This window comes from Erythrolamprus reginae, chromosome Z (assembly GCF_031021105.1).
Source record: "Erythrolamprus reginae isolate rEryReg1 chromosome Z, rEryReg1.hap1, whole genome shotgun sequence".
NCBI lineage: Eukaryota > Metazoa > Chordata > Lepidosauria > Squamata > Dipsadidae > Erythrolamprus > Erythrolamprus reginae.
Window position 1 is genome coordinate 57,181,077 of NC_091963.1, and position 27,998 is coordinate 57,209,074.

The window sequence follows — 27,998 nt, forward strand, 5'->3', positions numbered from 1 at the left end:
TTTAAATGTTTCGATCATGTCCCCCCTTTTCCTTCTGTCCTCCAGACTATACAGATTGAGTTCATTAAGTCTTTCCTGATACGTTTTATGCTTAAGACCTTCCACCATTCTTGTAGCCCGTCTTTGGACCCGTTCAATTTTGTCAATATCTTTTTGTAGGTGAGGTCTCCAGAACTGAACACAGTATTCTAAATGTGGTCTCACCAGCATTCTATATAGCGGAATCATAATCTCCCTCTTCCTGCTTGTTATACCTCTAGCTATGCAGCCAAGCATCCTACTTGCTTTCCCTACCGCCTGACTGCACTGTTCATCCATTTGGAGACTGTCAGAAATCACTGCCCCTAAATCCTTTTCTTCTGAAGTATTTGCTAACACAGAACTGCCAATACAATACTCAGATTGAGGATTGCTTTTCCCCAAGTGCATTATTTTACATTTGGAAACATTAAACTGCAGTTTCCATTGCTTTGACCATTTATCTAGTAAAGCTAAATCATTTACCATATTACAAACGCCTCCAGGAATATCAACCCTATTGCACACTTTAGAGTCATCGGCAAATAGGCAAACCTTCCCTACCAAACCTTCCCCTATGTCACTCACAAACATATTAAAAAGAATAGGACCCAGAACAGACCCTTGTGGCACACCGCTTGTAACCTGACTCTGCTCAGAATATTCGCCATTAACAATAACTCTCTGATGTTTACGCTTCAGCCAGCTGCAAATCCATTGAACTATCCAGGGATTAAGTCCAATCTTCACTAATTTATCTATCAGCTCTTTATGTGGAATCGTATCAAAGGCTTTGCTGAAGTCCAGATAGGCAATATCCACGGCACCACCTTCATCCAACACCTTTGTGACGTAGTCAAAAGAAATCAATGAGATTAGTCTGACACGATTTGCGTTCAGTAAAGCCATGCTGATTTGGGTCCAATAAGTTATTGTTTTTTAGGTGCTGATTTATCCTCTTTTTGAGTAGAGTCTCCATCATTTTAACTACCACTGAGGTCAAGCTAACTGGCCTGTAGTTACCAGCTTCTTCTCTACTGCCCTTCTTGTGGATGGGCACAACACTGGCCATTCTCCAATCCTCAGGAACTTCTCCTGTTAACAAGGATTGGTTAAACAAATCAGTCAGGGGGGTAGCAATGACAGATCTGAGTTCTTTAAGAACTCTGGGGTGGATGCCATCTGGACCCATTGCCTTATTTATCTTTAATAAGTCACATTGATGGATGATCTCTGGCGGGACAGGGACAGGGGTTTATCCTCTGTCCTGGTGCTCCTTGAACTCTCAGCGGCTTTCAATACCATCGACCATGGTATTCTTCTGCACCGGCTGGAGGGGTTGGGAGTGGTAGGCACTGTTCTTCAGTGGTTCTCCTCCTACCTCTCCGGTCGGTCGCAGTCGGTGTTAGTGGGGGGGTCAGAGGTCGACCCCAAGGTCTCTCCCTTGTGTGGTGCCTCAGGGGTCGGTCCTCTCCATAGTTCCCTCTAAGCTGAGCAGTGAGCAATCGCTCACTTAAAAATCATCATCAACTCAGAGTTTTTCAAACCTGCCCAGAAGCCGAGAGGGAAAGAGTGAGAGGGAAGGAGAGAGAGAGGAAGAGAGGAAGAGAGAGAAACAGATAGAAAAAAGAGAGGAAGGAAAAGGGAAAGAAAAAGAATGGGAGTAAGGAAGAGAGAAAGAAAATCAAAATCTAGTTTGAAACTAGCTCAACTATTTAAGTGGCATTTTGATATTGATAGAGTTGCCCTATTATGAGCTCACTGTTATAGACACACAGTACAGTATTTTATTTTGAAATTCTCTGAGGCAAAACAGGGTGGGTTTTTTATTTGTTTGTTTGTTTATTTATTTATTTATTATTTCTGTGCTGTCCAGTCCCGAAGGGACTGCCGCTCAGACACTATACTTTTCCGCCCACCCCCCCAAAAAATTAGAGGGAACACTGGTCCTCTCCCCCCTGCTATCCAAGGACATGGGGTGAGGTATCAGTACGCAGATGATACCCAGCTTTACATTTCCGCCCCATGTCCAGTCAATGAAGCAGTGGAAGTGATGTGCCGGTGTCTGTTGGGGCTTTGCCTCCCAAGGACAACTCCATCTGTCTGTCCATTACCCGGGGGGAGGGAATTATTGACCCCCTCAGAGAGGGTCTGTAACTTGGGCGTCTGCCTCGATCCACAGCTCACATTAGAGAAACATCTTTCAGCTGTGGCGAGGGGGGGGTTGCCTAGGTTCGCCTGGTGCACCAGTTGTGGCCCTATCTGGACCGGGAGTCACTGCTCACAGTCACTCATGCTCTCATCAACTCAAGGTTCGACTATTGTAACGCTCTCTACATGGAGCTACCTTTCAAAAGTGTTCGGAAACTTCAGATTGTGCAAAATGCAGCTGCGAGAGCAATCATGGGCTTTCCTAAGTATGCCCATGTTACTCCAACACTCCGTAGTCTGCATTGGTTGCCAATCAGTTTCTGGTCATAATTCAAAGTGTTGGTTATGACTTATAAAGCCCTTTGTGGCACTGGACATCTGTGAGACCCCCTTCTGCCGCACGAATCCCAGCGGCCGGTTAGGTCCCACAGAGTTGGTCTTCTCCAGGTCCCATCGACTAAACAATGTCGTCTGGCAGGACCCAGAGGAAGAGCCTTCTCTGTGGCGGCTCCGACCCTCTGGAATCAACTCCCCCCAGAGATTAGGACTGCCCCCACTTTCCTTGCCTTTCGTAAACTCCTTAAAACCCACCTCTGTTGTCAGACTTGTGGGAACTGAGACATCCCCCCCTTGCCTATGTAATTTTGTGCATGATATGACTGTGTGTATGTATTTTATCTATTGGGGTTGTTTTTCTTTTTAGACCTTTTAATGTAAAACTTATTTTAGATTTTAATTATTAGATTTGTTACCATGTATTGTTTTTATCACTGTTGTGAGCCGCCCCGAGTCTACGGAGAGGGGCGGCATACAAATCTAAATAATAATAATAATAATAATAATAATAACAACAACAACAACAACAACAACAATAATAATACTGATAGCCTTTGCTATGTTGGTTCCAGCTCTCTGCAGGTCATTCACTAGGTTCCCCCATGTGGTTCTGGGATTTTTGCTCATCGTTTTTGTGATAATTTTGACTTCACGGGGTGAGATCTTGCGTGGAACCCCAGATTGAGGGAGTTTATCAGTGGTCTTGTATGTCTTCCATTTTGTAATTATTGCTTTCACAGTTGATTTCTTCACACCGAGCTGCTTGCCTATTGCAGATTCAGTCTTCCCAGTCTGGTGTGGGGCTACAATTTTGTTTCTGGTGTCCTTCAACAGCTCTTTGGTCTTCACCATAGTGGAGTTTGGAGTGTGACTTTAGAGGTTTTGGACAGGTGTCTTTTATACTGATAACAAGTTCAAGGTGCCACTATTACAGATAATGAGTGGAGGACAGAGGAGCCTCTTAAAGAAGAAGTTACAGGTCTATGAGACCCAATAATTTGCAAATAAATTTGTTAAAAATCTGACAATTTGATTTTCTGGATGTGTTTTCCCATTTTGTCTTTCATAGTTGTCTACCTGTCGTGTAAATTACAGCCTCGCTCATCTTATTAAGTGGGAGAACTTGCATAATTCGTGTCTGACTAAATACTCTCCCCCCCCCCCACTGTATAGCATATTTGAGCTATAACCTTTCACTCAAAACTTTCCCTGATCCAGCAGCACCAGAACTTGAATTTTTTTTTCATGATTTCTTTAACTAGCATCCTCCTTAAATGTTGGACTTCCATTATCAATTACCCCTAAATTATTGGATTATCATGCTTGATGAGTCAAAGAAATCAAAGTCCAACATGCTGGAAGGATCTTAAAATTGGGTGGAGTTTGCTTTAAAGTTAGAATACTTCGACATGTTAGATTGAATGATCAGACAATTGTGTAAGAAAAAAAAGAATTCTCTGTAAATCTGCTGATTGTGACAGCCTGGTTATTTTGGTGAACAGCTTTATGGGGAAGCTGAGGAGACTTGCATGAAATGCAAGTCTTTCTTCACTTTAAATCTGTGGAACATATTGTAGATATTTTTTGTCTGAAAACCAAAAAAGTAATGCAGTTTATTGTATATAGATGTTTAGAAGCTTTTCTTTGAGTAAGGAAATCTTTCTGCCTGTTTTATTAGCAATTAAAGAAGATAGTTGATGACCTGCAAGCAAAATTGGCTTTGGCAAAGGGTGAATACAAAACAGCCTTGAATAACTTGGAGGTGATCTCCGATGAGATTCATGAGAGGCGGCAAGCTTCATCAATGGGGCCCAGAAGATGTGGCGTTGGGGCTGGAGGCAATACTACTTCAGCAGAAGACCTTCAAACATGCAAGTTAGATTCCGATAATGTTTCCAGTAAGTAATAGAAAAAGGTGTAAAGTTTTGGCCATGTCGATATCTCTCCCCCCCCCCCCCCGCCCCCGCCCCTACAGTTATATATCAACAAGTAAGAGCTGGTCAGAAAGTACTAAGTGATAAGGAGCATATAATTAATATAGTGCCAAGGTGATTTTCAATTTACCAAATAATTTTTCCCCATTTCCATGGTACTTTAATTTTTTAAAAAAGATGTTGCTGAAATCGATTGTTTTGAGAAAGTGCTGTTTTTACTTTTTCTGTTATGCAAATGTCTGTTGCTTCTTATATTTTGAGTCTGATAAAAGTCCTTTGGGTGGACTTATGGGAATTTCTCAGGTTTAGTAGAAATAGGAAAAACCTTCTCCCCCCTCCCAAAAATAGGAAAAACCTTCCCCCCCTCCCAAAGGAGGCTGAAAATTTGGAATTTTATTCTGTTTTGATCCAAGTTAAGAATTTATTACCCTCAAATAATTGTGACTGAGATGGCCTATTAGCTTATTCATTCTTTAATTAATGCTAATTATTATTTGAACATTTTCACAGTGGCATCAGAAGTATTTGAGGATGACAACTGCAGCAGTTTTGTGTCTGAAGAAGACTCTGAAGCTCAGTCTCTATCTAGTTTCAGTTCTGGTCCAACAAGCCCTCTTGATATACCAGCTCAGTTTCTTTCACTGACTCAACCTAAAAGCTTGGATTTGTCTAGCCCTATATCACTATCTGAATTTGGTGCATTTCCTCTATTAGGACCTCGCAGTGAATGTAGTGGGGCATCTTCTCCTGAATGTGAAATTGAAAGAGGTAAGTTAGATTGATGAAAGCAAAGCTCAATACAAAGACAGAGATAAGAGAATGGCTAAGGACAAATAGTGCAGATGTGAGATACATAATTTTGGGGAAAAGTATATGCTGTTTTGTTGCCATATTTCAAAAGGATACTGTAGATATAGTGAAAGCCAGAAAAGGGAACAAAATGATCTGGAAGTTTTGAAGAAAATGCACTTTACCTGCATTTTGTGACATGTAACTTCTAAATCAGATCTGCAATAAGAAGCATAAAGTCTTGTCACAAAGTGCTTTTTCAGGAGGCAACTGGATTTTCTTGTTTTCCTTTGAAGATGTTTTGCTTCTCATCCAAGAGAGTTCTTCAGATGTGACAGGCAGTGTTCCCTCTAATTTTTTTTCGGTGTGAGCAGAAAAGTATAATGTCTGACCGGCACATTTCCATGCCTGGGCGTGGATCGGTTAGAAACAAAAGGGGGTCACATGACCTCAGGACACACAGCAACTATCATAAAAATGAAACGGCAGCAAAGTTTTGATCCTCCGATCATCGGGCTGCTGCGAAGGTCCTGTGTTAAAGGGCCATAAGTCACTTTTTTCAGGACCGTTGTGACTTTGAACGGTGAGTAAATGAACCAATGAGGCCAATGTTTCTATCTCCTGAGTAAGATGGTTATTAAGTGAGTCCTGCCTCACTTTACCACCTTTCTTGCCACAGTCATTAAGTGAATCCCTGCAGCTGCTTGAACATCCCAAAAGATGTTCACATAACCCTGGGACATGGCCACCATCATAACTAACTTGTCAAGTGTCCAAAGTTTGATCCAATAACCCCTTTATTTTTCTAACAAAATCCTTTCTTCCTAGAAGGAAGAATTGAAAGAATAAAATGGAAAAGGGGATTAAAAGGGGATACAAAAAAGGAAAAAAGATTGAAGAAATTGGAGTTTGAGAAGGGTTGATTAAGCTTGTATTGTTTTGTTTGCTCTTTTTTTAACTTCTATTTTTCTATTCAGATATATGAATTTAGGAATTGCTGATTGTTTTAATAAAGTTAGAAGTATTGATTATAATAAGATATGCAGTAGGTGATACTGATTTGGATTAATGCATAAATGGAATTGAATTTAGCACTTTGGCAAACTGGTTAATAAGTTAGAAATATAATTGGTGTGCTTTTTGAAGGAACATTAAGGAGGGAATTTAACTAAAAGAAAATGTATGTAACTGGATGACAAAATTAGGGGAAAAAAACTTGCAACTTTTGGGATGATTGATATTAGTTACTAAGAAAATACTGCATTTTATTCATGGAAAATTAGATGGTACATTGTATTGTTTGAATGAATGTATGTTGAGAGAAAAAAAAGGTCCTTCCACGCTCAAAAGGTCCTTCCACGCTCTTTCCCTTTCATTTCATTCTTCTTTCTTCCTTCCTTCCTTCCTTCCTTCCTTCCTTCCTTCCTTCCTTCCTTCCTCCCTCTCCACTTCTCTCTTTTCCCTCTCTCATTCTCTCCTTCCAGGTCTCTCTTATTCCTGCGTCCTCTCCCTCTCTCCCCCTTCACTCTCTCATTTATCTCTCTTCCCTTGTGTGTCCAATCACACTTGGCCAATAAAGAAATAAAGGAAGGATCGTCCTGGAGCAGATTCCTGGCCGTGCTGGAGGGAAATGGGGTGGGGAAGAGACGTGCTACCAGGCACTCGGCTGCAGCCCCTCCCACCTTTTCATCCTCCCTCTCCAACCCCCACCCCTCTCTCCGAAGTTTCACAACTCCTTCCATTGTCTCAGCACTCACAATGGACAGCTCGCATCTCTTTTGACTGCCGGATTCTCCCTTTCAAAATGCGGCAGGGGGAGGAATCTTCCAGTCCCTGCTTTAAACCCCCTCAGGAGGCTTTTGAGATTCCTTCACAGCGATTGGGTGGTTGCTGTTAGCAGCTTTGCTGGTTGTCACAGATCTTGACGTCAGGGGGCCTCTGCTGCCCTGACCGCCGTGCTCGCCTTGTGCCATGGGCGGGGCATGCAAGCCCCTTGCCTCCACCGCCTCCTCTTCCACCATCCTGCTGCCTAAGCCCATTTACAAGGGGCTGGTGGAAGACCGGATGTCGCTTTTGCTAAATGTAGAGGGGAAAAAAGAGTAAAAGACATCGGATCTTCCACCCGCCCCGTGTAAATGGCTCAAGCAACAGGGCGGTGGAAGAGGAGGTGGTGGAGGCAAGGGCCTTGCACGCGCCACCCCCCCCCCACGGCACAGGGGCCCGCTGACGTCAAGGCTGTCTGGGGAAGCAGCAAGCAGCAACAGAGCCAGAGAAGCTGGATGGGGCTTAGAGCCCACAGGGCGCCGGCTCCATCGCACTGGCATGAAAAACTCTGGGCTGAGCTTGGTTTTTTCCTGCGCCTCAGTGTGCTGTGCGCGTTAGAGGGAACATTGGTGACAGGATAATGATGAATGAAAGGATTTATAACTGGTTGCAGACAGCTGGTAATTTTTCTCCTTTTAAAAGGTAGTTGAAGCACTTGGATCTTTGTCCTCAGGGTCATCTAAGTAGTTTCTGTGGTCTACCATTTTTGTCTGAAAATCCATTCCTACTCCCACACCATTCAAAAGGGTTCCATCCCAAATTGTATAGCTAAAAGTCTGTAAAGATTTTCAGTCATCCAGGTCATGGTTGTCCCAAAGCTGCTTTTTTTCACTCCAGTTGCCTCCTTAAAATGCACCTTTGGGACAACCATGACCTGGATCCCCAAGAATCTCTACAGACATAAAAGCCTTTAATAAAATATATGGTTTTGTGGCCATCAAATGGAGCTACAATTTGGTATGAACAACTTTTGAATGGTGTAGGAGTGGATTTCCAGAGGAAAAATTGTAGACTATAGAACCAGGAGCTGTACTGAGGACACAGATAAACCTAAGGGCTTCAACCACAAAAGATACAAAAGGCCAGTTTTGGAGTATAAATCTTTCCATTCTCCACTATCCCTGTCACAGCTGAATAAGCTTCTTGCATGAGAAGCAAAATGTCTTTAAAACCTTGGTGTTCTGTTCGGGTCTGTGAGACCCGAAATCAAAGTTTGACACCCTGTAAAAAAATTTCCCTGCATATCTGAAACATGAAATTTCATGACTTGCATCATTTCATGGGTTCTCTCTATGAGAAATTTTTTTGGGGGCGGGGGGTAGGGGGCTTCTTTCTTGCTGAAAAAACAGTCCCTAAAGTTCTCCTCCGGGTCACCGTGACCCGGACCAAAAATTCTTTATTTGAAGTGCTTATGTTTGGTCAATTTGAAAACCTTTTTCACTTGGAAAGTAGTCTGAACATTTCTGCACACAATGATATGAAAATTGAACTGAAAGAATTAATGCTCATTGGTTTATTTTGCTCATAAAAGGCAGCCCCCCCTTTTTTGTGAACTTTTTTTTCAATTTATAGATAGTTTAGCCTGCACAATGCGTTCAATTTTATTAAAGTTGGTGTGGAATTGGTAGTTTGAACATATCTGAACATAAGAAAAATGTAAATGAACTGAAAAAAATTATGCTAATTGGTTTTTTAAAATCAGAAATAAGGCCTTCCCCCCAGGCCGTGTGCAATCATTTTCAATTTACATTTTTTTAGCCTGCCAGTTGCAACTTTTTTGAAAACCTTTTGCATTGAATCTATAGTTTGAACATTTCTGAACATGATATGAAAATGGAACTGAAAAATCGATGCTTATTGGCGTATTTTGATTAAAAAACCCTCTCTATTTTTTAAGCATTTTGTGTAAGTTTATGGGGGTTTTTTAGGCTACAAATCTCCAAGGAATTTCCCCCCAAAAGTTTTGATATACTAAATTGAGCATTCCTGATCATGGGAAAAATATAAATGACCTGAAAAAAATGATGCTTATTTGTTTATTTTGCTCACAAATGGGCCAACCCCTTGGCCTTGCTGTGTGCCATTATTTTCACTTTTTATATACCGTATATACTCGAGTATAAGCCGAGTTTTTCAACCCCAAAAATGGGCTGAAAAACCCGACCTCGGCTTATACTCGGGTCACCACTAGAGGGCGCCGGGTGACCACAAGAGGGCGCACCGCGGGAGCCCGGCAGCTGCCCTACCCTTCCCACAGCCGCGTCACTCGAAGCCCCCTTTTACTTCCTGCTTGGAGCTCCTGTCGGCGCCTTGCAGCTACCTTCCCTTCTCTGGTCCAGCAAAGTTGCCAGCCAACTGCTCCGACGGCCTGCGAGAGAGGAACAGACGATGCGAAGTCAGGGGGGAGGGGATTCCTGCTTCATGAGTCCCCCCCCCACCTTCGCATCGTCTGTTCCTCTCTCGCAGGCCGTCGGAGCAGTTGGCTGGCAACTTTGCTGGACCGGAGAAGGGAAGGCAGCTGCCCTACCCTTCCCACAGCCGCGTCACTCGGAGCCCCCTTTTACTTCCTGCTTGGAGCTCCTGTCGGCGCCTTGCAGCTACCTTCCCTTCTCCGGTCCAGCAAAGTTGCCAGCCAACTGCTCCGACGGCCTGCGAGAGAGGAACAGACGATGCGAAGTCAGGGGGGAGGGAATTCCTGCTTCATGAGTCCCCCCCCCACCTTCGCATCGTCTGTTCCTCTCTCGCACGCCGTCGGAGCAGTTGGCTGGCAACTTTGCTGGACCCGGAGAAGGGAAGGCAGCTGCACCACCCTTCCCACTGCTCGGAGCCCCCTTTGCCTCTCCTCTTAGAACTGGAGCCGGGGGACACGTTAACAGAAACGCTGGTGGGGCAGGTGGAGAGAAAAGGCGCACACAGACCCGGTACATGTAACCCAAGCCGAAGAAACTGAGTGCGCGCGAGAGAGAGACAGAGATAGGAAGGGGTGCAAAGGTATTGGTGCCCATTGCCTCTGAAAGAGAATGAGACCCAGGGGGGAGTATGGACTTATGGTAGATGCACGTGATGGGAGGAAAGCGGCCAATGAGGAGAAGGGTACCGTAGTCTAAAATGTCTTTTCCTGAGGAACTTTAGGGAGGGGGAGAGGGAGAGAAGCGTTGGCAACAGGCATGCGTGTTTTAACCTCTCAACGGTGCTGCTTTGGTTTCCCCGTGAGTGCCTGCAGGAGCTAGAGGCAACACGTCCATTCTTTGCAAGTGAGCAAAAAAGGCAGAGATCGCACGATCAAACTGGTAGGGACAACTAAGGCATGATTTGTGTCTGATACCACTTTGATGGAGTTATGTAACCCCCCTTTTAACCCTGCTGCTCTTTTCGAAAAAACTCCCTAATCTTATGTTCCCGGGTCTATTTGACCCGGACTGCAAATTGATCATTTTAGGTACCTTACATTTGGTCTTTTTGAACGTTCTTTTCACCTGGAAACAAGTTTGAACATTTCTGCGCACAATGGAATGAAAATTGAACTGAAAAAATTAATCCTTATTGGTTTATTTTGCACATAAATGTGCCTCCCCCCTCCCGTTTTTGTGAATTTGTTTTAGGTTTATTGATAATTTTGCCTGCAAAATGCATTCTATTTTACTAAAGTTGGTGTGGGATTGGTAGCTTGAACATTTCTGAACATAATATGAAAATTGAACTGGAAAAATTTATGCATATTGGTTTATTTTGCACATAAAAGTATGCCTCCCCCCCCGTGTTCAATTATTTCAATTTATATAAAAATTATGCTGTTAATTTCAAACTTAAATACTTTTTTTTAGTAAAATGGATTTATTTCATAAAATTAGTTCTCTGGCTACAATGTGCTTGATTTTCAAAAGGATATTCCAAATATTTCTAGCCAAATATATATAAAAAGTGAACATAATGGCACAGGGGTGTGTGCCATTTTGAGGCAAGGCCGAGGGGTGTGTGGCCCTTTTGAGGCAAAATAAACAAATAAGAATCTTTTTTTTTTCAGTCCATTTATATTTTTTCTTATACGGTATTCAGAAATATTCAAACTACCAATCCCACACCAACTTTAGTAAAATTGAACATATTTTGCAAGCTAACCTATCTATAAATTGAAAAAAATTCAGAAAAAAGGGGGTGTCTGCCTTTTATAACCAAATTAAAGCAATATGCATAATTTTTTTCAGTTCAATTTTCATATCATTGTGTGCAGAAATGTTCAGACTACTTTCCAAGAGAAAAAAGTTTTCAAATGGACCAAACATAAGCACTTCAAATGAAGAGCTTTCGGTCCGGGTCAAGGGTGACCCGGGAACAGAAGTGTGACTTTTTTTTTTCCAGCAAGAAAGAAACCCCCCACCCCCCACCCCAAAAAAATTCTCATAGAGAGAACCCCTGAAATGATGAAAAGTCATGAAATTGCAAGTTTCAGATATGCAGGGAAAATTTTTTAGAGGGGACTCAAACTTGGCTTCGGGTCACATACGACCCGAACAGAACAGCAGGGTTAAAACTGGCCAAGTTTCTTAAGTTTGAATGCAGGGGTTCTCAGCTTTGGGCAATTACTGGTATGGGTGGACCTCAGCCCGGGAGAGGAGGCACCTGCCCCACCCCTCCCACAGCCGCTTCGATCGGAGTGCCCTTCGCCTCTCAAACCAAGAGGAAGAAGAATGGGGCTGGAGGCTGAAGGAGGGGGCGAGCATGGTGGCGCTGGCAGCAGCTTTGCTTCTTTCGTGGTAGCTCTGAGGGAAGCCTTTGCCTGTCCCTTTTATGAAAAGCAAGAATAAAAAACACCTTAAATTTGCCTTAAAGGCAGTGCCTCAGCGCTTTTATCGTCCCTCCACGCCACCTTTCTTTCTTACATTGGAATTTGGAGCCCCGAAGGGTGGAAAAGCGCGACCTCCACAGCCCGATCTCCACGTCTGACTCTCAAAAATGGGAATCCTGGTCCTTCTGTTTCGCCACTTCTCTTTGGTGCCCTCTGATCCGAATGCATGGAGCAATGCAATCTATTGCAAACTCCCCAAGCAATGCAATCTGTTGCAAACTCCCTAAATAATGCAGTCTGTTGCAAATTCCCCGAGCAATGCAATCTATTGCAAACTCCCTAAATAATGCAGTCTGTTGCAAATTCCCCGAGCAATGCAATCTGTTGCAAACTCCCTGAGTAATGCAATCTGTTGCAAACTCCCCGAGCAATGCAATCTATTGCAAACTCCCTAAATAATGCAATCTGTTGCAAACTCCCTGAATAATGCAGTCTGTTGCAAATTCCCTGAGCAATGCAATCTGTTGCAAACTCCCTGAATAATGCAGTCTGTTGCAAATTCCCCGAACAATGCAATCTATTGCAAACTCCCTAAATAATGCAGTCTGTTGCAAATTTCCGGAGCAATGCAATCTGTTGCAAACTCCCTGAGTAATGCAATCTGTTGCAAACTCCCCGAGCAATGCAATCTATTGCAAACTCCCTAAATAATGCAATCTGTTGCAAACTCCCTGAATAATGCAGTCTGTTGCAAATTCCCCGAGCAATGCAATCTATTGCAAACTCCCTGAATAATGCAGTCTGTTGCAAATTCCCCGAGCAATGCAATCTATTGCAAACTCCCTAAATAATGCAATCTATTGCAAACTCCCTAAATAATGCAATCTGTTGCAAACTCCCTGAATAATGCAATCTGTTGCAAACTCCCTGAATAATGCAATTGCTCGAGAGGGATTGGGCGGGAAAAGTGCATGCCCACGCATGCGCGGTTCCCTTCAGTTCCCATGCTTGGCTCCTGAAGTGCTTGCCGTGGAGACGACGGTTCCTGCGCTCATGTGAGGGAGATTTGAGGCTTTTGTGCTGCAAAAGTATTTTGTGTATGGGCCTCTCCCACTCCCCTGGGGATCTTTCTCCCTTCCCGACCACCTTTTACAGTACCGTATAAATCCTATCAATCAGGCAGTTCCCATTACCAGTAGCCAGTCTACTGCAAGAGGTGCAGGAATTCTGGGAGTTGAAGTCCACTAGCCTTAAAACTAGGGTTAGAAGTGCAAAGGGTCTTTAAACTTGACAGTTTGAAGGCTTGTGGACTTCAACTCCCACTCCTGAGGTAGCATGGCTGGTGCAGGAATTCTGGGAGTTGAAGTCTTTGAAGCTGTCAAGTTTGAAGTTTGTAAAAAGTGTACATGGTTTTAAAAAGTATACATGGTTGTACACTGGTATTTTATTAAACAATACCTACTAAACCTTTTTGTTCAGAATATGGTACTGTACTTTTTTCCTTGTTTTCCACTTCTAAAATCTATGCGATTATGCTCCTGTGCCTATTATAGTACAGTAGTCTGAAAAATACAGTACCGTATATGCAACTCTTCAGGGGGTGCATACAGGTGAAGAGCTACCACTACTGGGCAGAGAGTGAGCGCTCCCTGCTCCACAGTGGACTCTGGACAGCCGCAGACCTGCGGCTATCTGGAGTACCGGTATCTGGCACAGGCAGCATGATAACATCACACGCTCTGTGCCGGTAAGAAGACAGAGCAGCAGGGAGGCAGAGCAGCAGGGGATTGAGATAAGCAGAGGGTTTATTAAAACAATTTTTTTTTATCCTCTTAGAAATGGATCCTAGTACATCTACCGGTAATCCTGGACCAAAACAAAAACGGAGGTCATATGCAGCTAGTTTTAAACTTCAGGTTGTGTCAAGAGCAGAAGCAAGCAATAACAGTATTGCAAGTAGGGAATTTTGTGTTGACGAAAAACAAGTGAGAGAGTGGAGAAAAATGAAAGCTGACTTGGAGAAGATTCCAAAGACAAAAAAAGCTCGACGTGGTTTATCAACGTCATATGGGGCTCTAGAGACTCAGTTGTATGAATGGGTTATGGAGTGTCGTCAAAATGGCTACTGTGTAACACGAATGGGAATTCGCCTGCGTGCCCTTCAGATGGCTAAAGATGACAAATTGAAAGCACCAGGCATTGAAAATTTTGTTGCATCAGCAGGATGGTGTACCCGTTTCATGAACAGGTTTGGCCTATGTTTGCGGCAAAGAACAAAGATTTCACAAAAATTGCCAAAAGACCTTGATGAAAAAGTGATGTCGTTTCATTCATTCATCATAAAACAAAGAAAGATCCATAACTATGACCTGGGAGATATTGGGAATATGGATGAAACACCTATGACATTTGATCTTCCAAGCAACAGAACTGTGGCAAGTTTGGGAGATAAAACTATTTTACTCAGAACCACAGGAAATGACAAAAACCATTTCACAGTTGTTCTGTCATGTTTGGCTAATGGAACAAAGCTACGGCCTGTCATTATTTTTAAAAGAAAGACCTTGCCCAAGCATGTAAAATTCCCACCACGAATTACTGTGTGTGCACACATAAAAGGCTGGATGGACGAAGACGGAACAAAAAAATGGCTGGAACAGATTTGGAACGGACGACCAGGAGCAGCCTTAAAGAAAAAACCATCATTGCTTGTTTGGGATATGTTCAGAGCCCACATATCTGATCATATTAAAAAACTGGCAAAGTCTTCCCAAGTCACTTTGGCCGTTATTCCAGGTGGGCTTACATCTGTATTGCAGCCCCTAGATGTTTCCTTAAACAAACCTTTCAAGGATCGTGTTAGGAAGATGTGGCATGAATGGATGTCATCTGGTGAAGCCCATCTAACAAAAGTCGGAAATCTAAAGAAGCCCGACATAGAACTAATAACAAAGTGGGTCCGTGATGCCTGGAAAGACATCCCAGAAGACATGGTACAACGTGCTTTCAAGAAATGTGGCATTAGTAATGCCATGGACGGTAATGAAGACAGTGCTTTGTTTGAGAATGATGGCAGTGATGGTGATGACTGTGAACTCAGCGATGATGATAATATCTATGCTGATAATCTCACAGCAGCTAATGCTGAAGCTCTATTTGGAGAAACAGATGAGGAGGAAGAATCCTGTTTTGAGGGATTTTGACTCATAGGTTTTAGCTTGGTTGCTGATTGAACTACTTTTTTTACTTTTTAATTTATTTAATTTTATTTAATTTATTGTAAATATCAGATTGCTTTTATTTACCCACTTTGAAATAAATATTGTTTACCCTCTTTAAAATAAATATTGTAAAACATTTAATCTACTGATGTCTCAATTAATGTAATTTTATTGGTTTCCATTTTTATAAGTTACCAGTAGCCACTACATTTTCTAACCTCGGCTTATACTCGGGTCAATAAGTTTTCCCAGTTTTTGTGCCAAAAAATGGTGCCTCGGCTTATACTCGGGTCGGCTTATACTCGCGTATATACGGTAGATTTGGTTAGAAATATTTGGAATATCCTTTTGAAAAGCAAGCACATGATAGCCAGACAACTAATTTTATGAAAGAAATCCATTTTACTAAAAACAAGTATGTAATTTTGAAATTAACAGTATAATTTTTATATAAATTGAAATAATTGAACACAGCCGGGGGAGCATTTATGAGCAAAATAAACAAATAAGCATCATTTTTTTCAGTTCAATTTTCATATCATTATGTTCAGAAATTTTCAAGCTACCAATCCCACACCAACCTTAGTAAAATAGAATGCATTTTGCAGGCAAAACTATCTATAAATTAAAATAAATTCACAAAAAACGGGGGGGGCATTGTATGATAAAAATAAACCAATAAGCATTAATTTTTCCATTTCAATTTTCATTTCATTGTGTGCAGAAATGTTGAAACTTGTTTCCAAGTGAAAAAAGCTTTCAAAAAGACCAAATATAAGTGCCGTATATACTCGAGTATAAGTCGAGTTTTTTAGCCCAAAAAAATGGGCTGAAAAACCCGACCTCGACTTATACTCGGGTGACTGACAAGTCACCACAAGAGGGCGCAAGCGGGAGCCTGGCTGGCATTGCTGGCTTGGGCGGGTTAGCCTCTTCCCGGCTTTTTCTCCCTCTTGCGCGCAAGCAAAGGAACCAGCCAACCACTCGAACGCCGCGCTAAAGAGGAAAAAAGCCGGTTGGCTAGGGGGTAGATTCTTGCTTCTTAACCGGGCAGTTGCCGCTTCTTTCGAGCTGAAGCAAAGGCAGACGGCTGGCTTTCCCTAAGCCGCTTCCTGGAGACCGCTTAGGGATATCGCTCTGGGAGAGGGGGCAACTGTTCCGGTAAAGAAGCAAGAATCCACCCCCTAGCCAACTGGCTTTTTTCCTCTTTAGCGTGGCGTTCGAGTGGTTGGCTAGTTCCTTTGCTTGCGCGCAAGACCACTCGAACGCCGCGCTAAGGAGGAAAAAAGCCGGTTGGCTGGGGGGGGTGGATTCTTGCTTCTTAACCAGGCAGTTGCCCCCTCTCCCAGAGCGATATCCCTAAGCGGTCTCCAGGAAGCGGCTTAGGGAAAGACAGCCATCTGCCTTTGTTTCAGCTCGAAAGAAGCGGCAACTGCCCGGTTAAGAAGCAATAATCCAGCCCCCCCAGCCAACCGGCTTTTTTCCTGTTTAGCGCGGCATTTGAGTGGTTGGCTCTTGCACGCAAGCAAAGAAACCAGCCAACCACTCGAACGCCGCGCTAAAGAGGAAAAAAGCCGGTTGGCTAGGGGGTGGATTCTTGCTTCTTAACCGGGCAGTTGCCGCTTCTTTCGAGCTGAAGCAAAGGCAGGCGGCTGTCTTTCCCTAAGCCGCTTCCTGGAGACCGCTTAGGGATATTGCTCTGGGAGAGGGGGCAACTGCCCGGTTAAGAAGCAAGAATCCACACCCCCAGCCAACCGCCTTTTTTCCTCTCTAGCGTGGCGTTCGAGTGATTGGCTGGTTCCTTTGCTTGTGCGCTAGAGAGGAAAAAAGCCGGTGGGGGGTGGATTATTGCTTCTTAACTGGAACAGTTGCCCCCTCTCCCAGAGCGATATCCCTAAGCGGTCTCCAGGAAGCGGCTTAGGGAAAGGCAGCTGTCTTGCCTTTCCTGCAGCTCGAAAGAAGTGGCAACTGCCCTGCCTTCCCCCAGCCGGTTAACTTGAAGCGCTGGGTTAAGTGGCTGGGGGAAGGCCACCCCACCGGCTTTTTTTCTCTAGCGCGCAAGCAAAGGAACCAGCCAACCACTCGAACGCCGCATTAGAGAGAAAAAAACCCAGGGTGGTGGTGAGAATACCGCCTTCCCCCAGCCACTTAACCCAGCGCTTCAAGTTAACCGGCTGGGGGAAGGCAGGGCAGTTGCCGCTTCTTTCGAGCTGAAGGAAAGGCAGATGACTGTCTTTCCCTCAGCCGCTTCCCGGAGACTGCTTAGGGACATCGCTTCGGGTGCGCCTGCCTCTTCTACAGCGGAGAGAGGCGGCAACTGGCCAGCCCTTCCCCCAGCCACCTCTCTTTGTTGTAGGAAAAGCAGGCGCACCCAAAGCGATGTCCCAAAGCGGTCTCCGGGAAGCGGCTGAGGGAAAGGTGGTGGTCTGCCTTTCCTTCAGCTCGAAAGAGGCGACAATTGCCCCGCCTTCCTCCAGCCGCTTAACTGAGCGCTTCAGGAAGGTGCCGCCTCTTTTCGTTGTAGGAAAGGAAATCGCGACCTGATGGTGATGGGGTTCCAAGCAGGCAGCAATCACCAAAAGAAGATGATTATGTCCGTGGAGGCACCTCCCCCGCCCGCCCTGGGATTCCTTGCTGCAATCCCAGCTTCTCAGCTTTTTTAAAAAATGAATGTTTGGGATTGCAGCAATGGATTTTTCCATTAGAAAATTACCGGAGTGGGCGATGGAGGGGGGTTGTCCTCTGAAATGGCCAGAGCAAGGGGCGGATGGGAGCGTGTGGTCCTTGCCAGCTACACATTTGCCGGGACTTCACTTTCTGCCTGCCCTGCGCCAAGGCTCCTGCCAGGTGAAAAACGTTTGCCAGACTGCATGACCCCCCTCGTCTCAGTGGGAAGGGGCTGGCTGGGTGGAAAAGCAGTGAGCCATTCCCTTTCGACATTCCCTTCCCTCACTCACTCGCCTTTATTTTGCCGACTTGGCTGCCTTTTCATTCTACTATTCCCACGACCAACTCTGCGGGCGCCCGCCCCCTTTGCCCACACTTCCCTCCCGGTGCCTCTTGGGAGTTGTAGTCTTTTCGAGGAGGCGGGCTCAGCCGCTCTGCCCAAAGAGACACTACGGCTCCCAGAAGGCTAAAGGGAGCGTGACGTAAACTGTGGGTGCAGCCGAAAGAGACACCGGCAGGCGTCCTGTCAATGGGTATTTCCGTGGTGGGGAGGGGGGAGGGGGATGCCAGGCTGAGTTGTTTTTCTAGAATGAAAAGCACCGGTGCTCAAGCCTTCCAGGAAAATTACGGTAGTTCTCTGCATCTTTCATTTGGAGACTTAGCCCTGCTTTGTGCTCTGCACCTGAGCAGGGGTGCTCCCCTCCTCTGTCTTAAAGTCCCTGTCTTATACAGTTGGCATTTTACTCATTGCCAGTGTCAAGGCATTTTAAGGGTTATTTATGCATTTTATGCTATATGCTGTTGTATTGGTGTTACATTTTATATTGCTTTTTAGTTGTTGTGATTGTTGTGAGCCACCCAGAGTCCTGTTGGAGTTGGGCGGCAAGGAAAGAGGGAGGGAGAGAGGGAAGGAAGGAAGGAGTTAGGAAAGAAGGACAGAAAGAAAGAAAAAAAAGATGGTAGAAAGGAAGAGAGACAAAGAAAGATGGTAGGAAGGAAAAAAGACAAAAAAGGAAAGGGAGGGAGGGAAGGGACGGAAGAAGGAAAGAAAAAGGAAGGAAGATAGGCAGACAGAAAAAGAAAGGGGGAGGGAAGAAAGGAAGGAGAGAGAGACAGAAAGAAAGAAAGACAAACTTATGACCACAATTGAGCCCAAAATTGTGGTTGCTAAACAAAAGCGTTGTTCAATGAGAATCACCACATTTTACTCAATCCATGACATTTCCTAGCTGTAACAGTGATGTGCAAGCTAGGGAAGTACTGGTACATCTGAAGGTATGTGTAATGTTCTAGTTATGGTTAAATGTGTGGCAGAAAGTGGACTCTGGGTTTGTTTTTCCTATTACAGTAAGTGAGATTGAATGTACCGTATACAGTATATCGGTAATTTTACAAGTGCTCCCTCCCTCTCTCTCTCTCTCTGTAAATATACTACATATACAGTTTATATAGTAAACAATGTACGGTGTATTTTTGTGTGCCTGTGTGTAATATGTATGTATACATATGGCATATATACATAGAATTAAATAGTATATTTTGGATGTTCAGTAATAGTAAATAGAGAGGGAAATTGTATCTCTTTGAGGCAAGGAGAGGCCAAATATCCTAACCCTAACCCAAACCAGCAGGAGCAGTGGGGGATTGAGGTAAGTACAGTACTTGCATTTTTTCTGCCTATACTCCCTTGGGGTACATATACCTGTTTACCCTCTTTTAAACTTACAGAGCTAGTTTACTGGTTTTCTTTGAAATAAATATTCTAAAACATTTACCCTACTGATGCCTCAATTGATGTAATTTTATTGGTTTCCATTTTAATAAGTTACCAGTAGCCGCTGCATTTTCCATCCTCGACTTATACACGGGTCAATAAATTTACCCCGGTTTTTGTGGCAAAAGTAGGTGCCTCGACTTATAGTCGGAGCGACTTATACTCGAGTATATACGGTACCTAAAATGAACAATTTGCAGTCCGGGTCAAATAGACCCGGGAACAGAACATTAAGGTGTGTTTTTTTACAGAACACAAAATTAAAAGGAAAAAAACAAAAACAAAGTCCATTTGTCTCCTGAAAATCCTTTGGGATAACCATGACCTGGATGACTTAGTATCTCTACAGACATAAAGCTTTATAATAAAATGCATGGTTTTGTGGCCATCAAATGGAGTGAAATTAAGACTGATTACATTTATAGTTTATTCCAAATTTTCCCAGTTTAGTTGTTAATTAAATATCTTTTTGGACTGGACTCAGAAACACACACACTTTGTAAGCTGAATATGAATCCAACCCAAGTTATGATTATATTGTGGAATTTTATCCTTGTTTTATATTCCAAAGATGCAAAATCTTTCCATCTCATCTTCACAGGAGACAGAGCAGAAGGAGTGGAAAACAAGATACTTAACACAATGAACAAGAATGTAGGTAGCAGCTCTTCTTCCAGTGGCCCAGTGCTGGACAATCAGTTGAAGCTGCTTTCCCTACAATGCCTGAAAATCAAGGATGGGGTTTGTGCCAACAAACAAATAGTACAAATTGGGTGACGTAATATCCAGGGGCTCATGAAAAATTTATTTATACACAAATGTTTTCAGATTGTCAGAATCTTGTGCCAACAACTAATATGTGCCAAATTTTTAAGTCTTTACAGCACAATAAAGGCTTATATAATTGCTGAGGGCTAAAATATGTGCATAGAAATATGTATCAGAAATCCTGGTCAGGACAGAAATTGTAAAGGATAGAAATACTTTAAATATTTTGTAATAATCTGGGGTAAGCAATAACCAATATGAGTCCTCTGTGAAGTTTAGGACATTCTGGCACTCAGAGCAAAGCCAGATTTGGAGGATTACCTGGTATCTTGTTTGTAATTTGAGCTGCTGATTAATGCCATTAAATTCCAGGATGCTAGCGGCATATCCTTTGAAATACCTTGTATTGTGTTTGGGAAGCTGCTGCATATAACATAATTTAAGAATTCAGTCTTCCTATAGATTCATACATTACACCTCAAAGGTAATTAAAAAGTTAATATTGGTACACAGGATCCCTTTAACTTTTTACATAGCTGGGAAGGAGGAGAGGATGAAGATGGGAAGTAGTTTTGATATATATAAATATATATATTATGATCAAAACAAAATGGTCAGCGAAAACATTAATGCAGCATACCACTTTGTTGTGAAGAACCAATCATGATAATCACTAAGCATAAACAGGAAGATTCCCCCATATCCCATCAAGTAAAAAAGACAACTGTGCATGAATGGAATAGTTGTCATCGCATTGATATGGGGAATATTTTCCAGTATCTCTAAATTATTAAGTACAGTGGTACCTCTACTTACGAACTTAATTAGTTCCGTGACCAGGTTCGTAAGTAGAAAAGTTTGTAAGTAGAGGAAAATTTTCCCATAGAAATCAATGTAAAAGCAAATAATGCATGCAAAACCATCCCTTTTGCCTTATTACCGCTGGCATTCAGATCCTTGTTCGGGGGCGGGTGGAAAAGGCGGGCGGGTGGGAGTAAAGACAGTGGAGGCTGCCCGGAGGGAACCTGATGGGTGGATTGAAATGTGTGGGAAGCTGCCTGGCGGCTTGTCAGCCAACAGGGCTTTCACTCTCCTTGAAAGTTTTCGGTGGCGGCGGCAGGCAAAGACGAATCTGGAGGAGTCCCTTCAAGGCGCCCAAAGCAGCGGGCTTTAATTCCTCCTACCTTCCATCCCCACGGACCCTTCCTGACGCCTCCCTGCCAACCACTGAGGAAGAAGAGGAGAGTGAAAAAGTTGTGAGGGATGGCAGAAGGGCCCACATGAGGAACTAGAAGGACGCCCGTGGGGCAGGGTGGGGAGAGCCTGGAAGAGGAGGAGGAGGGCACAAGGCAGGTTTTCTCCTCCAACCTTGACCTTAGGAGAACAGAGATGTTAACGCTTTTTTAAAAAAAAGCCCTTGAACAGCCTCCACCTGAGCAGCGCGAAGGAAAAAAGAGGGAGAGAAAAAGACATTTTGAAGCTGCGAGGTTCTGTTTGGTGAAAACAAACTAACTTTTTGTTCCTAAAACACAAAATGCGCCCTTTTGAGAGCCAGTGGACTATTTGTTAACATCTCCGTTAAAACCTCATGGTGGAGTAGGTTTTTTTGCTTTGTTCCAGGTGATTTCCGAAAAACAAACACACCTCAAACTTTGACCTGATGATTATACAGCCCGGAACAGGAGTTGAGGGGACGAGGGGAGGAAGAAAGGTGTGTGTGTTTGTGCGTGTGTGTTTATTTTTTTTCTCGGAGCTTTCCTTCCCAAGCTCCGAGAAAGAAAATAAACACAGCCTCCCTCACTCAAAAAGCCCAGATGCTCGGAGAGACAGAGAGAGAGAGGAAAGGAGGAACAAATGAAGGGTAGCGTTTTTAACCGAATGAAAGAAAAGAAATAAGTCGCTAAGAAGAAGCGGCAGTGAAAACAAATCCGAAGGAACCTTTTCCATCTTGGCATTCTGCCCCTGGGCATCGTCTAGTCCTCCCTACTGTCCAGAAGGAACTTTCTCCTTCCATCTTCACCCGCAGGGATATCGTTGCCTCTTTTCCTTGCAAGGCAATTTCAGGACTGGGAAGATGGGCGAACAAGCTCCTTGGGAGTCAGAACATCGAGCCTTGCTTGCCGCTGGGAGAATCTCATGGCAACAGGCAAAAAACCCACCAAGGCAGAAAGGATTTTGGACTGCAGTCTTGGGAAACCAGAGCACGGTGGTGGCGGCACATTTCCTGCTGTAGCCCGGTTTCTCACCATGGACCGGTAAAAACTCCAATGGAGAGTCATTCGGTCCAAGTCCCACTCCCCAGAAGGGAGCACCTGTCCTCGGCTTTTGTGCGCCGAAGCCTTCTGTAGCCAAAACTTGGAGACCTCCATTATGGAGCGCTCCCCAAAAGACCGTGGCGACTCCGACACTTGCTTCGCAGCCTGGCCTTCGGGAACAAGGCTGGGGATAAACTCTGCCTTGCGCCCTCCTCCTCCTCTGCCCGGCTCTCCCCACCCCACCCCATGGGCATCCTTCTAGTTCCCCATGTGGGCCCTTCTGCCATCCCTCACAAATTTTCCACACTCTTCTTCCTCGACGGTTGGCAGGGAGGCGTCAGGAAGGGTCCGCGGGGATGGAAGGTAGGAGGAATTAAAGCCCGCTGCTTTGGGGGCCTTGAAGAGACTCCCCCGGAGGAAGTGGGTGCCAGGCACGGAGTGAGAGCCAGGGAGCCTTGTCTAAGGCTGAAGTGCTGGTCCTTGCTACAGCCAGGAATCCCCTCCTCAAGCAACAATCTGCTTCGGCTGAAAACAGTCGGCATTGGCAGCCCGGAGGTGGAGAATCCCTGCGGCGCAGCAGTCACAAGGAAGGGGAATCCCTGCAGCAGTAAGAGTGCACACGCAGTAAGAGAGCACACGCCCCTGGGCTTGGGTTCGTAAGGTGAAAATGGTTCAGAAGCAGAGGCAAAAAAAATCTTAAACACTGGGTTCGTATCTCGAAAAGGTACCACTGTAAACTATTTCAGGAGTAGTTAAAAAAAGTTAGAAGTTAGTATTATTTAAGTAAAAATATAAATAAGGTGAAAAGGAAGTTGAAGATGTAAGCAACAGCTAATAGAGAATTAGAATTTATGCTAGTAAGAAATAGTTAAAATCATAAAGTTACTACAATAAACTAGTTAACTAGTAGTTAACATTTCTATAAATTGACCTAGGTCATCTTTAATGGACATTATTTTTTAGTGTTACTGATTAGCAATAAGTCTTTCAGTATTTTTTTATTTGGATTAATTTGTTTTATTTTTTCAATGTTATTCTTAAAACTAATATAAAGATTATTTCACACTAAGTCTCCTCTGCCCTTTTTGTTTTCATATGTAGCATGGTTATTTTTAATATTATAACTTCAGTCTTCAAATATATATGTCTTCCATATATGTTTTGGTTATACTTTGGCTGAGGATTTTGGAACAATTGGAATGGTAATAATTAACAATTTGAATGGTAATAAAATGAGAACTAGAAATATTAGTAGTAAGTCTGTGTCTGTGTATAGGGATTACTTTTATAAAAACTATGAGAGACAAAATTAACCAGCTTTGTTTCATGGATGTTATGAGAGTAATTTTTCTGTGGTAAATTTTTACCCTTACACATTAACAGCAATTTTCAACATTCTAGTTAAGGGATAAGTGACCATTTTCTGTATTTGCTGATTTGTTATAAAGACCATTAAGGTTACACTACAGAACATATTGTACTTTTTGTAACCTTCCCATTTTATTTGCAGTGCACGGGCTGATACAGCCATTCTAAAAAAAAATTATGGTAGAAAACCTTTAAAATGCCTTTATCATCCAATGGGAAATAAAATGGGAAGGGCACAAAAAAGTTGTATAGTGTAATCCTATTTCTATAGAACCACTTGAGGTAATTTCTGTTGCAGAGAGCTGAAACAGTAAACAGACAACATGGCTAGTAAGGTGCAGGGGAAGAGTTAATTCTAAGGTTTATGTCTGCCTTCTCAATGAATGCTATGTCCTAAAAGTAAATCATGTTGGCAGGCTAAGTTCAAATGTGAGGGAAAAAATATTCAGTTTTTGTAACATTTGTATCATGCATTCTGTGACAAAGTGACAAAATTAGTGGACTGCCAGCTATAATTTACTTGGACTTCAGTAAGATATTTGATGATCCAGCGGTGGGCTACTAGCCGGAACACTAAATTGCACTCGCCGCCGCAGCTAGTATATGCTTACGGGGCCAGCACAATTTTGCTTCTGCACCTATGGAGGTAGCAAAATCACACATGGAGATGCAGGTGCGCTCATGTTTCAGCATGCGCAGAAGCAAAAAAACTTGCTGAAACACAGGTGCACCTGCGGCTCCATGCGCAATTTTGCTACCTCCACAGGTGCAGAAGCAAAATCACTAATGAGCCGCGGCGGCAAGCACAATTTAGCATTCTGGCTAGTAGCCCCCCGCTGACCATAACCTACTACTAGATAAAGTAGAAAAATGTGGGTTAGATAGCATCACCACCAGATGGATTCGTAATTAGCTGACTAACTGCACTCAACGTGTAATCCTCAATGGAACTGCATCTACATGGAGGAAAATATGCATCTGTTTTAAGCCCAGTACTCTTCAATATCTTCATCAATGACTTGGACAAGGGGATAGATGGGAAACTCATCAAATTTGCAGATGACAGCAAGCTGGCAGTAATAGGCAACACTTCAGAAGATAGGCTTAATACAGATGGATTTTGACATTAGGCACTATCTATCAAAATGAAATTCAATAGTGAAAAAAATTAAGATTCTACATTTAGGCAAGAAAAACAAAATATACAGGTGTAATATTGGTGCCTTGCTCAATAGTAGTAATTGTGAGAGGGCTCTTGGAGTCCTAGTGGACAACTATTTAAATATGAGCCATTAGTGTGCAGCAGCTGCCAAAAAAAAAAAAAGTCAACACAGTTCTCTGCTGTGTAAAGAGGGATAGAATCAAGATCACATGAAGTGTTAATGCCACTTTGTAAGGCCTTGGTAAGACCGCACTTGGAATACAGCATTCAATTTTGGTCACCATGATATAAAAAAGATGTCTAGAAAGAATGCAAAGAAAAACAACAAGGATGATTAAAGGACCAGAGGCTAAAACATATTAACAACAGTTGCAGGAACTGGGTATGTCTAGTTCTGTAATGGCGAACCTATGGTAGGCATGCCACAGGTGGCATGCAGAGCGATATCTGTGGCCACGCAAGCTGTTGCTGTAGCTCAGCTCCACCATGCATGTGCACACCATCTAGCTGATTTTTGGCTGGCCCTGCCCAGCTACTCTTTCCCTCCGAGGAGTCTCCATGTGGCCCATTTTGGATATCACACAAGTACAAAGCTGGTGCGGAGGCTCTGGGAGGCATTTTTTGTCTCTGGAGGGATGGGGAGGCCGTTTTTGTCTTCTGGAGGCTTCAGGAAAGCCTTTGGAGGGCGAAAAATGGGCCTACTGGAAGTCAGGAAACGGGCTATTTCTGGCCTCTAGGGAGGCATGGGAGGCCATTTTCACCCTCTGGAGGCTTTAGGGAGGCCTGCTAGGCTCAAAATGGGGTGCAGAGTGTAATGCCTGCATGCATGGGGGGAGCACATGCATCAACATACGCAGGGGGCAGGATGCATGGGGGGGTGTCATTGAATTATGGACGCCTACACTTTTGACACCTGAAGGAAAAAGGGTTCGCCATCACTGGTCTAGTTTAATGAAAAGAAGGACTAGGGGATACATGATAGCAGTGTTCCAATACTGTATTCCAGGGGTTGCCACAAAGAAGAGGGAGTCAAGCTATTCTCCAAAGCATCTGAGGGTAGGACAAGAAGGAATTGGTGGAAACTAATCAAGGAGAGAAACAACTTAAAACTAAGGACCGTTAAAACAACTAATCAACTTGCCTCCAGAAGTTGTGAATGCTCCAACACTGGAAGTTGTTAAGATGTTGGATAACCATTTCTCTTAAGTGGTGTAGGGTTTGCTGTCTAAGCAGGGGGTTGGACTAGAAGACCTCCAAGGTCCTTTCCAACTTTGTTATTCTATTGTAATATTGTCATAGATTTTTATGCTCTTAAAAACTAGCGTGTTTGACTGATGGTGCTAGCAATAATGTAGAGCTTGATTCATAAATCTGGTTACTAATAGTTTTGTTCTAGCTGATGAAGCATTCTGCACCACAAGTTGCATGGCTTTGATTCTGGTATTTTCCCTAAATGTGTTATTCAGCTTCATTAGAAAGGCTCAGTACTAATTTGCAGTAGTCCCATATTGTCCAAATCAATTAAATCTTACTTTATGTATCTTTGAAATACTAAGATAACTTTTACTGTCATTTTTTACTGTGAGCACTCAGGCACACATTAAAAATAAAATTCAGTTGCCTACTTTCACTATATGCACATAATAGGGAGTTATCATTTGTATGTGTAATGGGCAGACAAAATGTATTTACATCAAAAATTCTTAGGCAATTCGTGAGATACGTGGAAAATTGATGTTCTGTAGAATAGCCCTAATTCATCCTTAAATCAGTTATTGTGTTCTTTATTTGATTACTGACTTACAACGGAAGGTTTGCCTTTAATATTGCCATCTCATTAATTACCTTAGAAAGCTGGACTGTTCAGTCCAGGTATAATCTTCCCCCAGGGGCTGGGCAGATCCCAGCTCTCCTGGCTTTTTGAAAAGGAGTGAAAGCATGGCTCTGGGGCCTTGGGTGGGGAGCCTGAAAAATATGCAGCCATTGCCACACTGTGCATTGCCAGCCCCAGAGACATTCAGTAATTAAATAGTTAATAATGTGTATGTTAGTTAGCTCCGCCCATTATGATGTAAAATCCTGCCTGTCATACATGCATCATTTCCTTTCTTCTCCAAAGACTCCATCTTCTTTCTTTTGTCTTCAAAGATGTAGCACGCATAGAAGATGCCTCTGTTAGGCATTAGATATATTTTCTTATTTTCTAATAAAATTAACTTCGTTTGAAAGCTGTTTCTCTACTTTAATCCATCGATTCTCAGATTTGATTTATTGTAGTCCATGCGGGCTATAATTTATCTCCTAAATCTGTCAGCCATGAAGTCAACTTTTAAAATCCATAGTGCTGATTTGTTTAAAGTTCACTTCTAGGAAGCTGCACTCAGTGCTAAGAAATGTCTTGCTTGGTGGGCTGCTGAAAGGGAAAAGGCCTAGCTGTGCTTAGCTGTGCTATCTTGCAAATACAGTGATCCCTCGAGTATCGCGAGGGTTATGTTCCAAGACCCCTCGCGATACTCGATTTTTCGCAATATAGTGGTGCGGAAGTAAAAACACCATCTGCGCATGCGTGCCCTTTTTCCATGGCCGCGCATGCGCAGATGGTGTTTTTACTTCCGCACCTGGGAAGACCCAGGGAAGGTTCCTTCCGCCGCCCAGCAGCTGATCTGCTCGGCAGCGCCGCAGCAGCGAGGAGCCGAAGATCGGGGTTTCCCCGCCGCCCACGCAAAGGGGAAACCCCGATCTTCGTCTGCTCGCTGCTGCCGCGCCCGCCGCTTGTCTGTCCGCCGCCTGCCCGCCGCTTGTCCGCCGCCTCGCTTGTCCGCCCGCCGCTTGTCCGCCGCCTGCCTGCCTGCAGCAGCAGCGAGCAGACGAAGATCCGGGTTTCCCCGCCGCCCACGCAAAGGGGAAACCCCAGGTCCTCGCTGATGCGGCCGCCCGCCGCCCGC

The 27,998-nt window shown here is 43.7% G+C and overlaps 1 protein-coding gene across 1 annotated transcript in view; it reads left to right on the plus strand.

The window, feature by feature from the left end:
- Positions 1-20,665, plus strand: part of SH3BP5 (SH3 domain binding protein 5) — a 124,763-nt gene extending 104,098 nt beyond the window's left edge. The window contains exons 7-9 of the mRNA XM_070726436.1: positions 4,184-4,403; positions 4,950-5,207; positions 20,102-20,665. Of these exons, the coding sequence (XP_070582537.1) occupies positions 4,184-4,403; positions 4,950-5,207; positions 20,102-20,277 (654 nt within the window). The 3' untranslated portion in view covers positions 20,278-20,665. The remainder of the gene's footprint in view (positions 1-4,183; positions 4,404-4,949; positions 5,208-20,101) is intronic.
- Positions 20,666-27,998: the final 7,333 nt, after the last annotated feature.